This window comes from Caenorhabditis elegans, chromosome II (assembly GCF_000002985.6).
Source record: "Caenorhabditis elegans chromosome II".
NCBI classification, from domain to species: Eukaryota; Metazoa; Nematoda; class Chromadorea; order Rhabditida; family Rhabditidae; genus Caenorhabditis; species Caenorhabditis elegans.
Window position 1 is genome coordinate 4124041 of NC_003280.10, and position 14835 is coordinate 4138875.

Consider the following 14835-nt stretch of genomic DNA (forward strand, 5'->3'; position numbering starts at 1 on the left):
TTACAACATACATAGAGCTAGATATCGCGAGAACTGGACCTAGGGCGCTTTGAGATATGAGATGCTAGGTTGTGACAAATGCCACAGCTCGGGTCTAGGTCGCAGGTCAATCAGCAACCTGGACAGCTAGGTCGTAGGCCGGAAAGTGATCTTGTCACTTATGTCACTGTTCGGCCTGTGGTAGGTCTGCACGTTTTTTAGTCCGGCCTGTCGCCAGCGTCCCGAAGTGGTTCTTCCTAGGTTAGCCTATTACCAGCCTTACTTCAAGCTGAGTCTGTCGTGCTGCGGCCTCGCTAGGGGTCGCTAGGTCACTAGGTGCAATTTAGTAATTTTTTCAGGAAAACCAGAAAAGCGCTTTATATATACAGTAATAATTTCAGACATGCACCGAAGCTCTGCAGTCTCCTCCACTGAACAACTCGATCGTCACAGTGGCACGGACAGCATGAAGTGCTCACCACCTCGACATAAACTAAGTGTTGCAAGCTGCCACGCCAACCCCTTATCCTCTAGTAAAAGCTCAGTGGATCTCTATGTTTCACTTGGAGCTGAAAACGGGGATATCGAGCGACCACGAAGCAGATCCAACTCTTCTGGTCCTGAAATCGAGGGACTCAAGCAGCGATCGAGAAGCTCTTCTCCAGATCAAAAGGAACTAGGAACCCCAGCACAAATCGGATCTCCACAGACCAACACTCCGTGTCGAGACTCTCCAACGCTTCTCATCACGTCTGATGATTGTGTTGAGCCATTACAATTTGGACGAAGATTCGAGAAACGATATCATACAGCCGATGGAATTGACGTACTGAAGCCTAAAATATCAAAGCTGCCTGGAGCCATCCTAAAACGATTCTCATTGAACGGAGGTTCAGGGGCCGTAGGAAGCAGTTGCAAGAAACTGGAGAGCTCGAAAAGGAACTCACAGGCTTCGAATGCTGCTAGTTTGGACTCTTTCGGAAGTTCCACAAGCGGGATTTCCACGGCCTCGTCGAATAACAACGATCCCAGCATGGAAACGTTAACGGTAAGGTATCGGCACATAATTAACACAAATTATTCAATTTTCAGTCAAAACTCTCCCACATTTCTACCATTTCAATCAACGACTCGCCATCTTCCATTGACTCTCAGGGCACGCTGAGCATCAGCTTGGAAGCTCCACCTACAGTTTTAGAGGTAGCAAATTTTAAATAGTTTTTAAAAATATTTTGAAACAAAACGTTTTTTTTTCAGAAAGATGAAGATCAACACTCGATCGAAGTAAGTGTCCCACCGCCGCCAGAGCTTCCGCCGCCGAGCAAGACCCCGTCACCGAACCTTCCAACGCATAAACCGAACAAAAGTAAAGTTCATTGTGAGGAACTTATGAAGTTTATTCAGGATAATCGTCTAGAGACGTCGTGAGTTTTTTCAAATGTATTTGGTCCAAGAAAAAATATGCGCGAGTCATTGTTTCGGCACATTTACAAAGTTCTCTTTTTCTCATTGTTATGTCAAAGTTTATATTTTAACATTATAGAGAAATATAGATAAATACTTGTACTTTCAATTGAAAACAAATATTATTGAGGTAAAATTTTGACTTCAGAACGGCAACTGCCGCCCACCCCTGGTGTACATCAAGCTCAGCGGAGCCAATAACCTCCTAAAATCGCAAAACTGAGCATCTTCAAACTGGCGTATCTCAAAAAATACATGTCTGAAAAACAAATGTTCTACTAACAAAATGATCAGAAATATTTTTTCTTTTCATTTCATTAGTTTTTATTTTAATACATCAACTATTTGTAGAGTTACACAGAGTCGAAGCCATTTTGCCAAAAATCACTAAAAATTTTGAGAACTATTTTGCTGTACCCGTCATAACCCAACGTCCATCAAATTTGAGAAGATAAATTTTGTTGGATAATAAGTAAAAAATACTTCTCCACATTTTATCAGTTTAAACATTTTTGATATTTCTATGTTCCGCCAAGTTACAGATCGTTTTTCAAAAAAATCCAATTTCGCTCATAAAACTCTTCATATCCAACGTATCGACTTGAAATTTTGAAAACTGATCACTTTTTTGGGGACTCTACAATGTCCTAAAAAATCTTTCAGAATACTCTGTCCATCTCCAAAATCGTCCTTCGCTCCAAAAAATGAAATCGGATGTTTGCCTTTCGGAAAATGACCAAAAATGAAATTACGATTTTTGGGTCTAAAAAAATATTTTTAGAAAGCTGAGAACACGCTATTTACGAATTTCATATTCATTTTAGGTGATTTCTTCTCTGAAACGACCTAAAAATTAAACAAAAAGAACATATTTTTATTTCTCACGTGTCATTATTTGGTAATTTGCTCAGTGTTTCAATTCTTTTCAATAAGCGAATAAAAACATTTCACGTGAGAATTAAAATTATGTTCTTTTTGTTTAATTTTTAGGTCATTTCAGAAAAGAAATCACCTAAAATGAACATGAAATTCGTAAATAGCGTGTTCTCAGCTTTCTAAAAATATTTTTTTCGACCCAAGAATCGTAATTTCATTTTTTGGTCATTTTCCGAAAGGCAAACATCCGATTTCATTTTTCGGAGCGAAGGACGATTTTGGAGATGGACAGAGTTTTTTAAAAGATTTTTTAGGACATTGTAGAGACCTAAAAAAATGAGCATTTTTCAAAATTTCAAGTTTCTACGTTGGGTATGAAGAGTTTTATGGCTAAATATGGATTTTTTCAGAAAACAGTCTGCAACTTGGCGGAACATAGAAATAACAAAAATGTTTAAACTGATAAAATGTCGAGCAATATTTTTTACTTACTATGCTACAAAATTTATCTTCTCAAATTTGATGGACGTTGAGTTATAAAGGGCACACCAAGAGAGTTCTCAAAATTTTTCGTGATTTTTGGTAAAATGGCTTTGACTCTGTCTAACTCTACAAATAGTGGGTTTATTGAAATAAAAACTAATGAAATGAAAAGAAAAAATATTTCTGATCATTTTGTTAATAAACCATTTGTTTTCTAGACGTGTAGTTTTCGAGATACGCCAGTTTGAAGATGCTCAGTTTAGCGATTTTAGGAGGTTATTTGGCCCGCTGAGCTTGATGTACACCAGGGGTGGGAAAAGCTGCCTCAAAGTTGCAATATGTGATCGACACATTGGCACATTGATATTTCAACCAATTTTTAAGCCCTTGTACATCTATTTCTTTATATTTTTTAAATGAATTTCTGAAGAAAAAAAACTTCAACACAACTATGAGTAAAAGGGTACTTTGTAATTTTTTATCGTAATACTGGATTTTTTCGGTAACACGAAATTAAAGGCACATGAATTTATTTGGCTGAAAAAATTTCATGAAAAACTTCACTTCAAACAAAAACAAAGTGTTTCACTCGTTGCGAGACCCACCAAATTGATTCCGTGCGCCTTTGACTTTTAAAGTGTTTATAATTCCATTAAATTATTTTTCCTAATTTTCAGAGACGTCTAACTCCCGCCAATCATCACAATTTTCCTCAAAACGATCAGTTTTTGTATATACTAGCAACTGCCCACTTCAAAAAAAAATCGCCATTTCACATTTTCTCATAGTTCCATAATTTTTATTGTTTTCGCAAAAAAGATATATTCCTGCACACAGGTAGTATTATAAAATCGGTAATACGCGCACTGTTTCTTGTGATATAAATTGAATTTCTTCCTAAATACGAACTAATTTTTTCTTGCATATTTTTCCCCTTACAACCCCTTAACTTTCGCACTTTTTGCCCCTACTTTGTTTAGATGTAATTAATAAATGCATTTTAATATACTTTTTTTTTGAATTCATTAAATTTTTCAAAATATATTGTAATTATCTAGAGACATTCGAGGAGAAAGAGGTATGTGCAAAACCAAAATGTACAACTCAGGAGACTAGATGGACATACTGTTTAAAGAATTATTAGAGATCAAGACGAAAAATTAAGGTAGAGCAAAAATAAAGAAGTTGGTATAAAATGAAGAAATCCCGTTCACTTCAAAAGGTAGGAGAGATCATAGATTGGAGGAATTATGGGGGGTGACTATCGATAAAGAGGGAATGCTCGTGCCGCCGAGAGATTATTCGAGGTGCCGGTGGCTCCAAATGCACTGTAGTTGACTGATGGGTTGAAAATTGTGCTGCCGTTCTGAAATTGAAGAAATAAAATAATTTTCGATTCAAAGGTTTTGAGAAAAAAAATGCATATTTTTAGTAATTTTTTCAATGTAAATTTTCTTAGAATTTGAAAAAATAAAAATATTTCCGCCAGTGTTTTTTAGAGCATTTATTTTCTTCAGTTTTTACCTAAAATTATTTTTTTTAATTTAACGTATAAGTCGTCAATTTGCTTCTTATTTAAAATGTTTTGAAAATAAGGCCCTTCAAATAGTACTGTAAGTTTAATAATTGTTTCCTAAATTTGTAAATTTGTAATAAAAATATATTTATTTATTTGAAATGCTAAAATTTTAACAAATAGTGAGATTGAAAAATCTATAAAAAATCTGCAGCAACGAAAGTTTGAAATTACAGTACACTTTAAAGGCGCACACCTATTTTCATTCAACAAAAGTTTGTCGAGACTGGGTACCGTATTTTCAAATACAATTTGACAAAAAACTACAGTATCCCTCCTATTTTATATAATTTTGCCCAAATTCTCGAAAAAAAAAATCTGATTTTGGGTTGAAAATTATGAAAATTACCAAAAATAAATAAAATTTCAAACTCACATTAAACCCGGCAATATTCAGAGATCGATAATTTGCACTTGTCCACGATGAGAAATCAGGAGCAATTCTCCCCATCGCATGAGAATTAAAGTAATCCTGTGGATGAGAAGCAGTTGGAGGCTGGAGAGCCTGTGCGATTCCTATAACTATGCATTGATAAAATTCGTTTACCAGGAAATCACAAACCTTGAAAATCAAATTTATACGCATATCTCTTCCCATGGACTTTTGCCATTATATTCTTATCGTAATAATAGCGAAGAGCTCTCGACATCTTATCATAATTCATGTTTGGCTTTGACTTTCTTTCTCCCCATTTTCGAGCCACTTCATCCGGATCCACAAGCTTGAACTCTCCCTGTGTGCCCTCCCAGGTAATCACTTCGGAGTAGCGTTTGTCCGAGAGGAGTTCAAGGAGAAATTGCCAGAGCTGAGTCTGTCCACTGCCGGAATGTGCGAGGTTTTTGCTGGTTGGTCCCAGGATTTGATAGGGGTCTGAAAAATGCATGTTAAATTTTTTAAGGAATTTTAAGGAATGACGGTAGTGGTAGACAAGTAGAAAGCATAGACTTAGTCTTGTTCTTAGACTTAGGCTTGGGCTTGGGCTTCGGCTTGGGCTTCAGCTTCGGCTTAAATAAAAACTGTAAACTCCCCGAGGAGTCCCCAACTTGCGCAAATCGACAAAGGCTAGTTTTTTCCAGATTCCCCAATTTTCAAACAGCAGAGAGTTTAAAATCCCGTATAACTATTTAACACTTCGACAATGAGTTCCTGATTGTGTACATAATGATGAGAATGTTGTGATTGCTCTCGGAGCAAAATCGAATTAAAGAAGTGCGCGAACATCTCTTCAGAAAAGCGCGCGGTGATGCAAGAAATTAAATTAGATGCTCTGCTCGACACACATGCTCTTCACAGGTGCCAAAATTTTGCCACCATACATTGCTACACTAATTAGGGGAAAAAATTAGTTGCCCTCATTGGGGGGGAGAAGCTGAATAAGATGAATGGAAGAATGAGCAGGTGTTGGAGAAGGCAGGTGGTAGGTAGGTAAATTTAGAACTTGAGATTGATGCTGGGTTACTGTAGGAATAGTTCACTAGAGGATGTTGGAAAAAAAAATTTTTCAAGTTTTTTGAAAGTTGCCAAATTTTCACAAATTTTCAAACGTTGACATTTTCGAAATAATCGGAAAATCCAAAAATTCAAATTTTTGGAATTTTTGGAGCTGTCGAATTCCTTCTGTCACACCCTGAACCCTCTAAATATCAATCATCTTCCCTACCAATTTGTAGTGTTTAAATCAGTGCGCAATTGTTTCTGCCCCCTCTCTCTCTCAGCGGATAACATCTTCACTGCCGCCACCTGACAGGAAGTGTCTCGAGAAGACTGGGTGAAAAACATGAGCATCTTGTTTTAATTGGCTCATCACTTGTGTTCAACCCTTCTAATGAACTGATGTCAAACAATTGTGTGTGTGTGTGTGTGTGTGTGTGTGTGTGTGTGTGTGTGTGTGTGTGTGTGTGTGTGTGTGTGTGTGTGTGTGTGTGTGTGTGTGTGTGTGTGTGTGTGTGTGTGTGTGTGTGTGTGTGTGTGTGTGTGTGTGTGTGTGTGTGTGTGTGTGTGTGTGTGTGTGTGTGTGTGTGTGTGTGTGTGTGTGTGTGTGTGTTGTCCCATCACAGACAAATCAGAGAGGAGCCGGCCCTTTTCAAATATCATTGATTATTTACGAAGCGCGGCCCCATTTCCGAAAGAAGAACAAAATGACGTCGGAAGGAGAACCGAGAAGAACTGAGCAATTAATAGTGGCCATTTGAAGAATACTCGAGTAGGAGGACATGCATGAAAAGCTTGGAATTTCATTTTACAGGAAGGGGAACTACTGGGGAGATAGGGGTAGAGGTACTGTAGTACTTCCCTGCGGGTCTGCCTACCTTGTAGGTGGCCTTGTAGGCAGGCAGGTAGGCATGCTTTTTTCTACCTAGTCGGCTTCTTCAGACGACCTTGCTGAGACCGGAAGTATGGATTACTGAAGCTTGGAGATGATTCAGTCAAAGATTACTGTATCTTAAAGTTAGTATAGTCTAGGGTTACTGTAGATTAGAGCTTCTGTAGTCTAGGGTTACTGTAGATTAGAGCTTCTGTAGTCTAGGGTTACTGTGGTACTACAGTCCTAGGCTTTCAGGATCGGAAACTACAAAGAGTTGTAGTTTCAAGGTACCGTATTCTTATGTTACCGTGGCAAATTTTCAAAAAACCCGGCGTTGCACCATGTTTCAATTTCTAACGGCAGTCGTCTTTTCCCCGGACACCCCTTAAATCTCCCCACTACAAGCTCCATTTCAAGTCAGAAACCAACATGACATACGGAGAAGAAGAGATGATTCTGAAATCTGATCCACCAGCCGCCAAAACCGCTTAGAAGCCGATGAAGAAGACACCAACACCACCAACACAATGTCTTTGTTTGCTCTCTCTTGGCCGGATTATAATCGATATAAACATCTTGTTTTACGGGTGTCGGCGGCTACAGAAAAACTGTTTTGGAACACCCATCTGCCGCCTAGTGTGCCGTCCTGTTACATCATCATCAATCAAAAAGTGAAACCGATTTTTCGCGCGCTCAGGTAATTGTGTGGCAATTATTAAATCCCATTCTTAGAAGGTGTGCCGACATCGGAAGTCAATCTCGGTGAGATGGGAGAGAGGGGTGCATATGAGAACAGGAAGAGCTCAACTGCTCTGTGCTCCTGAAAACTATGTGGACGGCGGAGGGGGGTAATGGATACCTGTGGGCTGACAGGAAATTGCCTACTTTAGGTTGGTGACGCTCTGGTGGCCAAAAGGACCGAAAGATCGTGGAAAAAACTAGGTTGACATCAACATCACGTTTTGCTCAATTTTATGTAGTGGATTTATCAAGTAAAGTAAGGAAAACGTGTTGCCAATGTACATTTTGACTCAATTTTGGAGAAATTTCTGGAAGGATCCGTGACCAATGGTTACGGAAGATTTTGCACCACAAGTTCAAATTACCAAATTTGTTCAAAATGAGTTTCAAGAACAGCTTTCACGCTTTTTAAAATGAGCAAAACTGTTTCTGCAGTGAAGAATACTCAAGTAACTTTAGGCGGAAGAGAAATGACGCAGCTGACCTAGAAATTACTTAGGCCATCAGTTCGTTAATATTGAAGTTAGGTGTAAGAAAAGTGACGTCATAGTGTGGCCTAGAATTTTTTAGGTCGCCTGATCCTTAATATTAAAATGATGTGGAAGAGAAGTAATGTCACTAGGTGGCCTAGAATTTTTTCAGGCCGCCTGCTTCTCTATACTAAAATGAGATGGAGAAAAGTGGCGTCCCTGCGTGGCCTAGAAACTTTATAGGCCACCAGCTTCTCAAAGCTCAACAGACAGTTATTTGCACCCGGCTCCTTTTTTACCTGTGTTACAGTAATCCTCCCCCTGCTCTTTCAAACTAGGTGATGTACCGACAAGCTGCTGGCATGAATATGTTACATAATATAATTGCCCACCCCCTCCCCCTCCCACTCATAATAATCTCTGCTTATAACAGACAATAGCGAAGAGCCGTCTGTCGGCAAAAACCCTTCTCTCTCTCTTTGGCTCAACACATACACCCACAGATAATAGAGCTTTTTGGAGCAGCACAACATAGTTAGAGACAAGCACGCGACGCAATTAAAGTATCGCTCTCTTTCTCTATTTGGGAGTTTTTGATGGATGAATGAGTCCGCGTCTAGAAGACGAAGAAGACGAAGACGAAGAAGAAGAACTACGGTAGAACAAACAGAAGCTGCTTCTGCTGCAATGCGGTTTGTTAGGGCCGCATTCATGCTTGATTGTTTTGGTTTGGTCGAGAGAATTGAGAAATGATACTCTCACTTTGTCTACAGTAGGCGCTAGTGGGTTGGAAAACAGGAAATTAGAAGAGCTTGTGGGGCTCCTCCGGAAGTGTGTGACAGAGAATCTAGAGCCTACCTGGATTGGCAAACGATGTCGAGTTACTCAGCTTGAGAGCTCCGGTGTAGTAGGAGCTGAGCATGTTGAAACTCGGAATGTTATGATCCTCGCTTTTTGATCCTGGAGTGGCGGCGAACGCGTTCATAGAGATGTTGAAGACGTCTAGAAAGATAGAAGTGTGTCTTGAAAGTATTTCCTTTCTGGATGGCTTACCACTTTTGCTTTCGGTACTTGAGCTCGATCCATTGCTTCCGCTCGTGGCGGCGGCTCCATTTCCAGAGCTATTACTGCTTTCGGTATAGAATTGACGGCGGCTCTAAAAAATATGGAAAAATAGGTTTAGTTGGGTTGGAAGATGAAATCCATTACCTGATCCTTTGAAGATGTGGAGTTTCCTGATGATGAAGCCGATGTTGAGAGGTTCATACCGGTGAAGTGATCTGAAAAACGATGAAATTTGGAGAAAAAATTGTCGACTAACAAAAGTTGACAATTTTTGATAGCTTCAAAATTAAGCGAGATATGGTCGAGTCGAGCCAATGCTTAATTTGGTTTAAGCTATAAAAAAGAGCAACTCTAAGAATTCCTAGGGGCTTCTCACAAAAAGGAGGAAAATGAAGTGAAGTGAAAAGTCTTCATCGTCGTCGCCGAATCATCGGCGGAATCAGCAGGAAATTTGGTTACCCGCCGCTGACGGAGCAGCACAACAGAAGGAGCATCACGGGGGGAGGCGATGAAATTTACGGAAAGGTTAGAAGTTGTTGAAAACATTTAACTTTTTTTTCTTCACTGCCGCGAAATCAGTTTTTGCGACGAATCGAATTCCGATGTGGAAGGGGAAGGAAAAGGAAAAGGAAAACGAGGGGAAAAGGGATGTTTCCGAGCAGGAAAATCCACGTTTCCTAGTGTTGGGCTGCACCTCGAGCTACCATGTAGGTCTGGCTTGCATAGGTAGGCGTAAGTCGCCTATTCCGTAGACCTACCTTTTTTGAGCATGCTAGGTAAACTTAAATAATTGCTAACTAAAAAGTTGTGTGAGATGTTTTGTTAGGAGTGTCGAGAAAGATTCCAAAATTCTGACCACAACTCGGAAGGTTGTAGAGATTTAAAAAACTGTCAACTAACAAATTAGAGACAAATTTTAGTGAAGCATTTTGTAAATTGACAGTTTTTGGTATCTAGCCTAGTATAAAGGTTATGGGTGTTCGAAGTTAACAAGTTTTCAACCGACCGTATTTCTGAAGCTTGTAGGAATTTCAAAAAGTTGCCAACTAATAAACTATAGGTAATTTTCAGTTAAACACTTTGGTAATTGCCAATTTTTTAGTAACTAGCTTAATAGGAAAGTTATAAACTTCAGAATTTTCAGATGGGACGAAATTTGGAGTGTTAAGGAGATTTAGATGGCTTCTAGAATATGTAAGAATTACAGATGTTTAGTAAATGTAGATCAAATATAGAAAAAATCTAGCTCAGAAATTTGGGTGTTTATAAATTTTCACTAACTAGTCTAGCATAAAATTCATGAGCCCTCAAAGGACAAAATTTTGAAAAAAAAACATTGTCATATGCATTTCAAACTTTAATTTATATTACATGAATAATCTTTTACAAAAACTTTTGTTGGCAAATTATAGAAAACATCGGGTAAAATACTTTGTCAGTAGACAGTGTTTTACTAACTTATCTGTTTAAGAAATTATGAGCCTCTGAAGAATCTTACCATTTTCACTTTTCTGCATTGTGTTGTCATTGTAGAGCATTCGATTTGGCGGGAAATCGTTTTGCATTCCATTCTTTAAAATTTATAGATTTTAAAATGTTCATAAAGTTTATAAAAAGCAAGCTTAAAGAAAAGAAATGAGGCACACTTACGAAAAATGGGAAATTGTAGGACGGAAGAGCAGTATTGGATTGCTGCTGCTGCTGTTGCTGCTGCTCCTGTTTGATGGTTTGAATGGCCGAATACTTGATCACATCCTCATCCGATGATCTGCCTCCGACGATGGCAAGATCCGCCGAGGCGACGGTTGGTGGCAGCGTGGCTGACGAGACGACTTGCATTCGCATCCGCTTCCTTTTCCTGTATCTGATTCGTCGCGCGCTTCCCGTCCGTGTCGAAGAGCTCACCGGGGAGGGAGGCGGAGCCTCAGAGCGAGGAGGCGGGACGACGGCTCATTGGTTGGAAGAGGAAGGGGAGCCTGTGTTGGTAGTTGGGGCAGAAAATAAAATAAAAGAGTATGTGATAGAATCATGTGAGAACTAGAGAATAGAATTGATGTGTTTTTATTCAAAAAATACTGAAAATGGTGACGTGGGATTTTCCCTTTTTTTCCCCGGAAGCACCAAGGTTTTGAATCAGGGGTGTGCGGCAAATCTCAAAATTTGCCGAGCTCGGCAAATTCGGCAAATCTCTTTCTTCAATATTTGCCGAGCACGGCAAATTCGGCAAATTTGCCGAGCTCGGCTAATTCGGCAAATTCGGCAAATTTGCCGTGCTTAACAAACTCGGAAAATTTTGATATTTTTTGATGTTTTTGGACCACCAAAACTACTGAATTCTTAACACACATCTGGCTTCGGAATAAGTTCCGTGTAGTATGTCTGCTTAAGCATCAAAATAACTCAATTTTGTGTCATTTTATTGAATTTATTGACGTGTGCGGCAAATTTCGAAATTTGCCGAGCTCGGCAAATTCGGCAAATCTACTTTTTTGAAATTTGCCGTGCTCGGCAAATTCGGCAAATTCGGTAAATTTACCCCTGTTTTGAATGATTCATGTGATGAATCAAATTAGGTCGTTTTGTGGAGAATCTATCAAATTGAGAGCCGGATTGCCGAAAAATGCACAAATTACAATACTTTTTTCCAGAGTGATGTAAAATGACCTCCAAAATTTCAGAATCTGAAAAAATGAATAATTGTTGAAAAATTCTGTGTTATTTCAGTCAATTGGCAGTTATAGCTTTCTGTGAAGATTGAGCAAAGTTTGAGCCAAAACTAGTCAAAACTTGACAATTTTTTAGAGAATTCCGCGTAAATTTTCAGGTGGTGGGCATGTGCCTTTAATAATAGTTTCGGCCGTTTTGACAGAACACGTCACTTTTTTAAACTTTTTGATTATTTTATTTATAAACTTATTCAATTTCGAGGACAAAATTCGAAAAACATTTTTTTTCTAACTTTTTAAAAAATAATTTTGACATCCAGACAGTTTTTTTTTCAAAATTTTAACAGGTTTCAAAATGTTTCTAATAGTGACAATTTAGCGGATATCAAAAAAATTTAGCGGATATTTTAAGGATATCAAAAAATGCTCAACTACAAAAGTATAGAAAAATATGTAATTTTAGTTAAAAACTTTTTGATAAAATTAAAAATCATTGAGATATGGCATCGAAAGTGCGCCCAAATCTCAATATTTGTTCATCAAAAGTTTTCATGTTGAAAAATATTAGTTTTATCTGCTAATATATTTTATTTGATTTTAAAACAACTGTCAAAGTGATCACAAATTGTCTGAAAGTGGAAAATTGCCGGAAAAAATCCTACAAATTTTCAAAAAAGTGCACTATTTTACTTGTTTCAAAATAAAAAAAGACCCTTTCAGCTAAAGAATTTTTTAAACTTGTTTTATCATTAAATTTCAATTAAAAATCTTCAAAAAACATGCCACGCTCATTTCTGCAGGAAACACTGATGTTGCCGAGATAATTGGAAAATAATGCCAATCTTGGTAGATCATAACTCGGTCCGTTTCAAAAATATCAAAATATGTTCCACTACATGTCAGTTAACACATTTTTGAGAAAACCAATCTAGCAAAGACCTACACCCACTTCCGCTTGACCAATTACTTATCCTCGAATTTCAACCTCGAGCAGTCATTTTTCATGAGACGACAGGCAAGGATGTCTACACACCTGTCGATCTGACTAAATGCTTATCGTACCATTCATTCATCATTTTCTCGAACAGTGGTGGCGCGCCAGCCATTCCATGGGGGTACACACCAATTACACGCTCATAGCTTCTCCGGCTGTTGACTGTGTTTTGTCTTGTCAATTGCATAGAACAATTAGGTTATGCCTTCTTAGATTTGTCCCTTTATTTGAAAGAAAGGAAGGGGGGGGGGGGTGAAGCTTGAAATGATTGCAGCTGCTCTCTACAGAAAAGGTGCAAAAAATTGACAAGAAGAGATTTATGGGAACTGGTTAATTTACAAAAAGAATCAGAAATGGGGGAATATAGGTTATTGGGCTCTCGCTCAAAAGAGAAATGTCTACCGGAAGCTGGGGAAAATGAATGAGTAGGAATGGGAAAAGGAAGCATGGGAATACATATATATTCTGGGTCGCTCGTTGGTAGAAAATTGGAAAATTTCGGGTTCATACAAGAATTTTCAGCGATTATCGGCATCTGAAATTTTAAGATCAGAACATGAAAGATCGAAGATACTTCAAGATTTCAAGTAGGCACAAAACGCCTGAATGCGTGCCTACAGGAAGGCAAAACTAAGACTTGTGCATACTTTGCAAGTTCTAACTTTCATTAAGACAAAGTAATCAATTTGAGTAAGGCCAGCTTTGTAGGCGGACAGGCCTGTCTACAAAGCTCTCCAATATATGAATTACAGATTTTATAAGAGAAACTGTAGTTTGAAATTTAAAAAGTATTCAAATGAAATTTCCAGAAATTCAGATTTTTTCGGCAATTCTGCAACTTGGTCACAATTTAGAAAATCCAAAAAAAATTCATAAAATGCAGAATTTTACTATTGACAAAACTTATCAGCTATGGCTTATTTGGAATTGTAATTCAATTTTTGAAAAATATAGCTATAATTTGGGTTTTTATTTAGAAAAAAAAGGTTTTTAAAAAATTCCCAAGTTTGGCCAAAATTTGGGAATTTACCAAAACTTTTAACTTAATATGTCGAAAAGTTAAAATTTTTTTGGGTCTTTTATTATGATATTTGGTCATTTTAAACTATTGTAAGTGTATGTAGACCAAGTTTTAACTATTGATATTGCCTAAAATGTTTTCCATCCAATATCTAGAGATATCAGAAGAAGGAGTACTGTACTTCCAAAAACTCAAATTTTCCAATTTCCTCTTAATTTCTTATTTCAATACCGCACATAGGTAATTCTTTTTTTCATAAAATCCCCTATCCCCTCTTTTCCACGTGTACCGTATACCCCACTAGACCGGTCAAGGTGTGAAAATGCCGTACAAACATAGCCGCGGTGGCGTCGTCTTGGAACATTTCCCACTGCCCAGCATGAGTTCTTGTGTCGGTTAGGGGCCTTAAAATCGTTACTGTTAGCATACACATACATCACATAAATATACATCCGGTAAATCGCGTCTTTGATAGGAGGTCTCTCGTGCCGCCTCGTTTTTTTTTTGACACCTTAAAAAGAATCTGAAGGAGAGGGGGACTTAAGTGACACAATAGACAAGTGGCATAAGGAAGCGGTTAATGAGGTCGGATACATGGACCCCCATTCCCTCTCATAAATAGTGGTTAGAGCTTCTCTTACCGCACAAGGAGCCGCCATTGCAAAGCATCCCGCTAATGTATGAAGCTGGGGTGACAGACGGACGAAATAGTGTGGGCTAGAGGGAGGGTAGAGGGCAACTAGTTGAACAGATTGCGCGGGCACTTTTCTTTCGAGTTTTGGTTTCTGTTGCTCTTTTAGAAAGAAGGAGTAGAAGAAGCTCAATTGGTGGATAATTGGAAGGTCGGGAAGTCAACAATCGGGTGGATAATGACTTGTCGGCTAGAAGGTGTTATTATGTTAGTTAGGGGTTTTACAGTAAATAAAAAATTATACAGTAAATGGAAAGTGGAGTCATGTCAAATGTCAAGTCAACTTTTTGGCAAAATGGCGAATTTTTAAAAATTTGGGAAGTTTTTCAGAATGTGCCTACCTGCCTGCCTATTGCCTGCCTACTGCCCGCCTAACCATGAAATAATTTTATAAACTGAAATAAATTTTGTTAATTTCAGTATAAAATACAGGAATCTTGAAAAAACTCCAAACATCTAAAAATACTCTCAAAATATAGAAAACAAAGCGAAAGAAAAAAGAA

The 14835-nt window shown here is 38.2% G+C and overlaps 2 protein-coding genes and 1 non-coding gene across 5 annotated transcripts in view; 2 read left to right on the top strand and 1 right to left on the bottom strand.

The window, feature by feature from the left end:
• Positions 1 to 3809, top strand: part of rhgf-2 (DH domain-containing protein) — a gene marked incomplete at both ends in the record, with an annotated part of 27065 nt that extends 23256 nt beyond the window's left edge. For 2 of the 3 annotated variants that reach the window (NM_001383815.1, NM_001381382.1), the window contains 4 exons: positions 381 to 1027; positions 1072 to 1179; positions 1237 to 1403; positions 3480 to 3489. In NM_001383815.1, the coding sequence (NP_001370903.1) occupies positions 381 to 1027; positions 1072 to 1179; positions 1237 to 1403; positions 3480 to 3489 (932 nt within the window). Of the gene's footprint in view, positions 1 to 380; positions 1028 to 1071; positions 1180 to 1236; positions 1404 to 3479 lie in introns of all 3 variants that reach the window. The other variant, NM_001381384.1, reaches the window with a different exon arrangement.
• ast-1 (Transcription factor ast-1) lies at positions 3797 to 11319 on the bottom strand. Its single transcript, NM_001027155.6, has 8 exons — positions 10611 to 11319; positions 10459 to 10531; positions 9105 to 9175; positions 8949 to 9051; positions 8754 to 8897; positions 4941 to 5249; positions 4755 to 4894; positions 3797 to 4168 (listed from the first exon to the last, which is right to left on the bottom strand). Exons 1-8 carry the CDS (start codon positions 10797 to 10799, stop codon positions 4064 to 4066), a joined length of 1134 nt encoding a protein of 377 aa, NP_001022326.1. The 5' UTR covers positions 10800 to 11319; the 3' UTR covers positions 3797 to 4063.
• Positions 5974 to 5994, top strand: 21ur-13771. Its single transcript, NR_050985.1, has one exon.
• Positions 11320 to 14835: the final 3516 nt, after the last annotated feature.

Bases quoted from the DNA above. Each gene is read 5' to 3' on its own strand.
- ast-1 (NM_001027155.6), bottom strand. From the start codon at position 10,799: ATGCAAGTCGTCTCGTCAGCCACGCTGCCACCAACCGTCGCCTCGGCG. The intron at 9,176-10,458 runs GTAAGATTCTTC...ATCGTTTTTCAG, and splicing joins AATGCAGAAAAGTGAAAATG to ATCACTTCACCGGTATGAAC. The intron at 9,052-9,104 runs GTAATGGATTTC...CATATTTTTTAG, and splicing joins CCACATCTTCAAAGGATCAG to AGCCGCCGTCAATTCTATAC.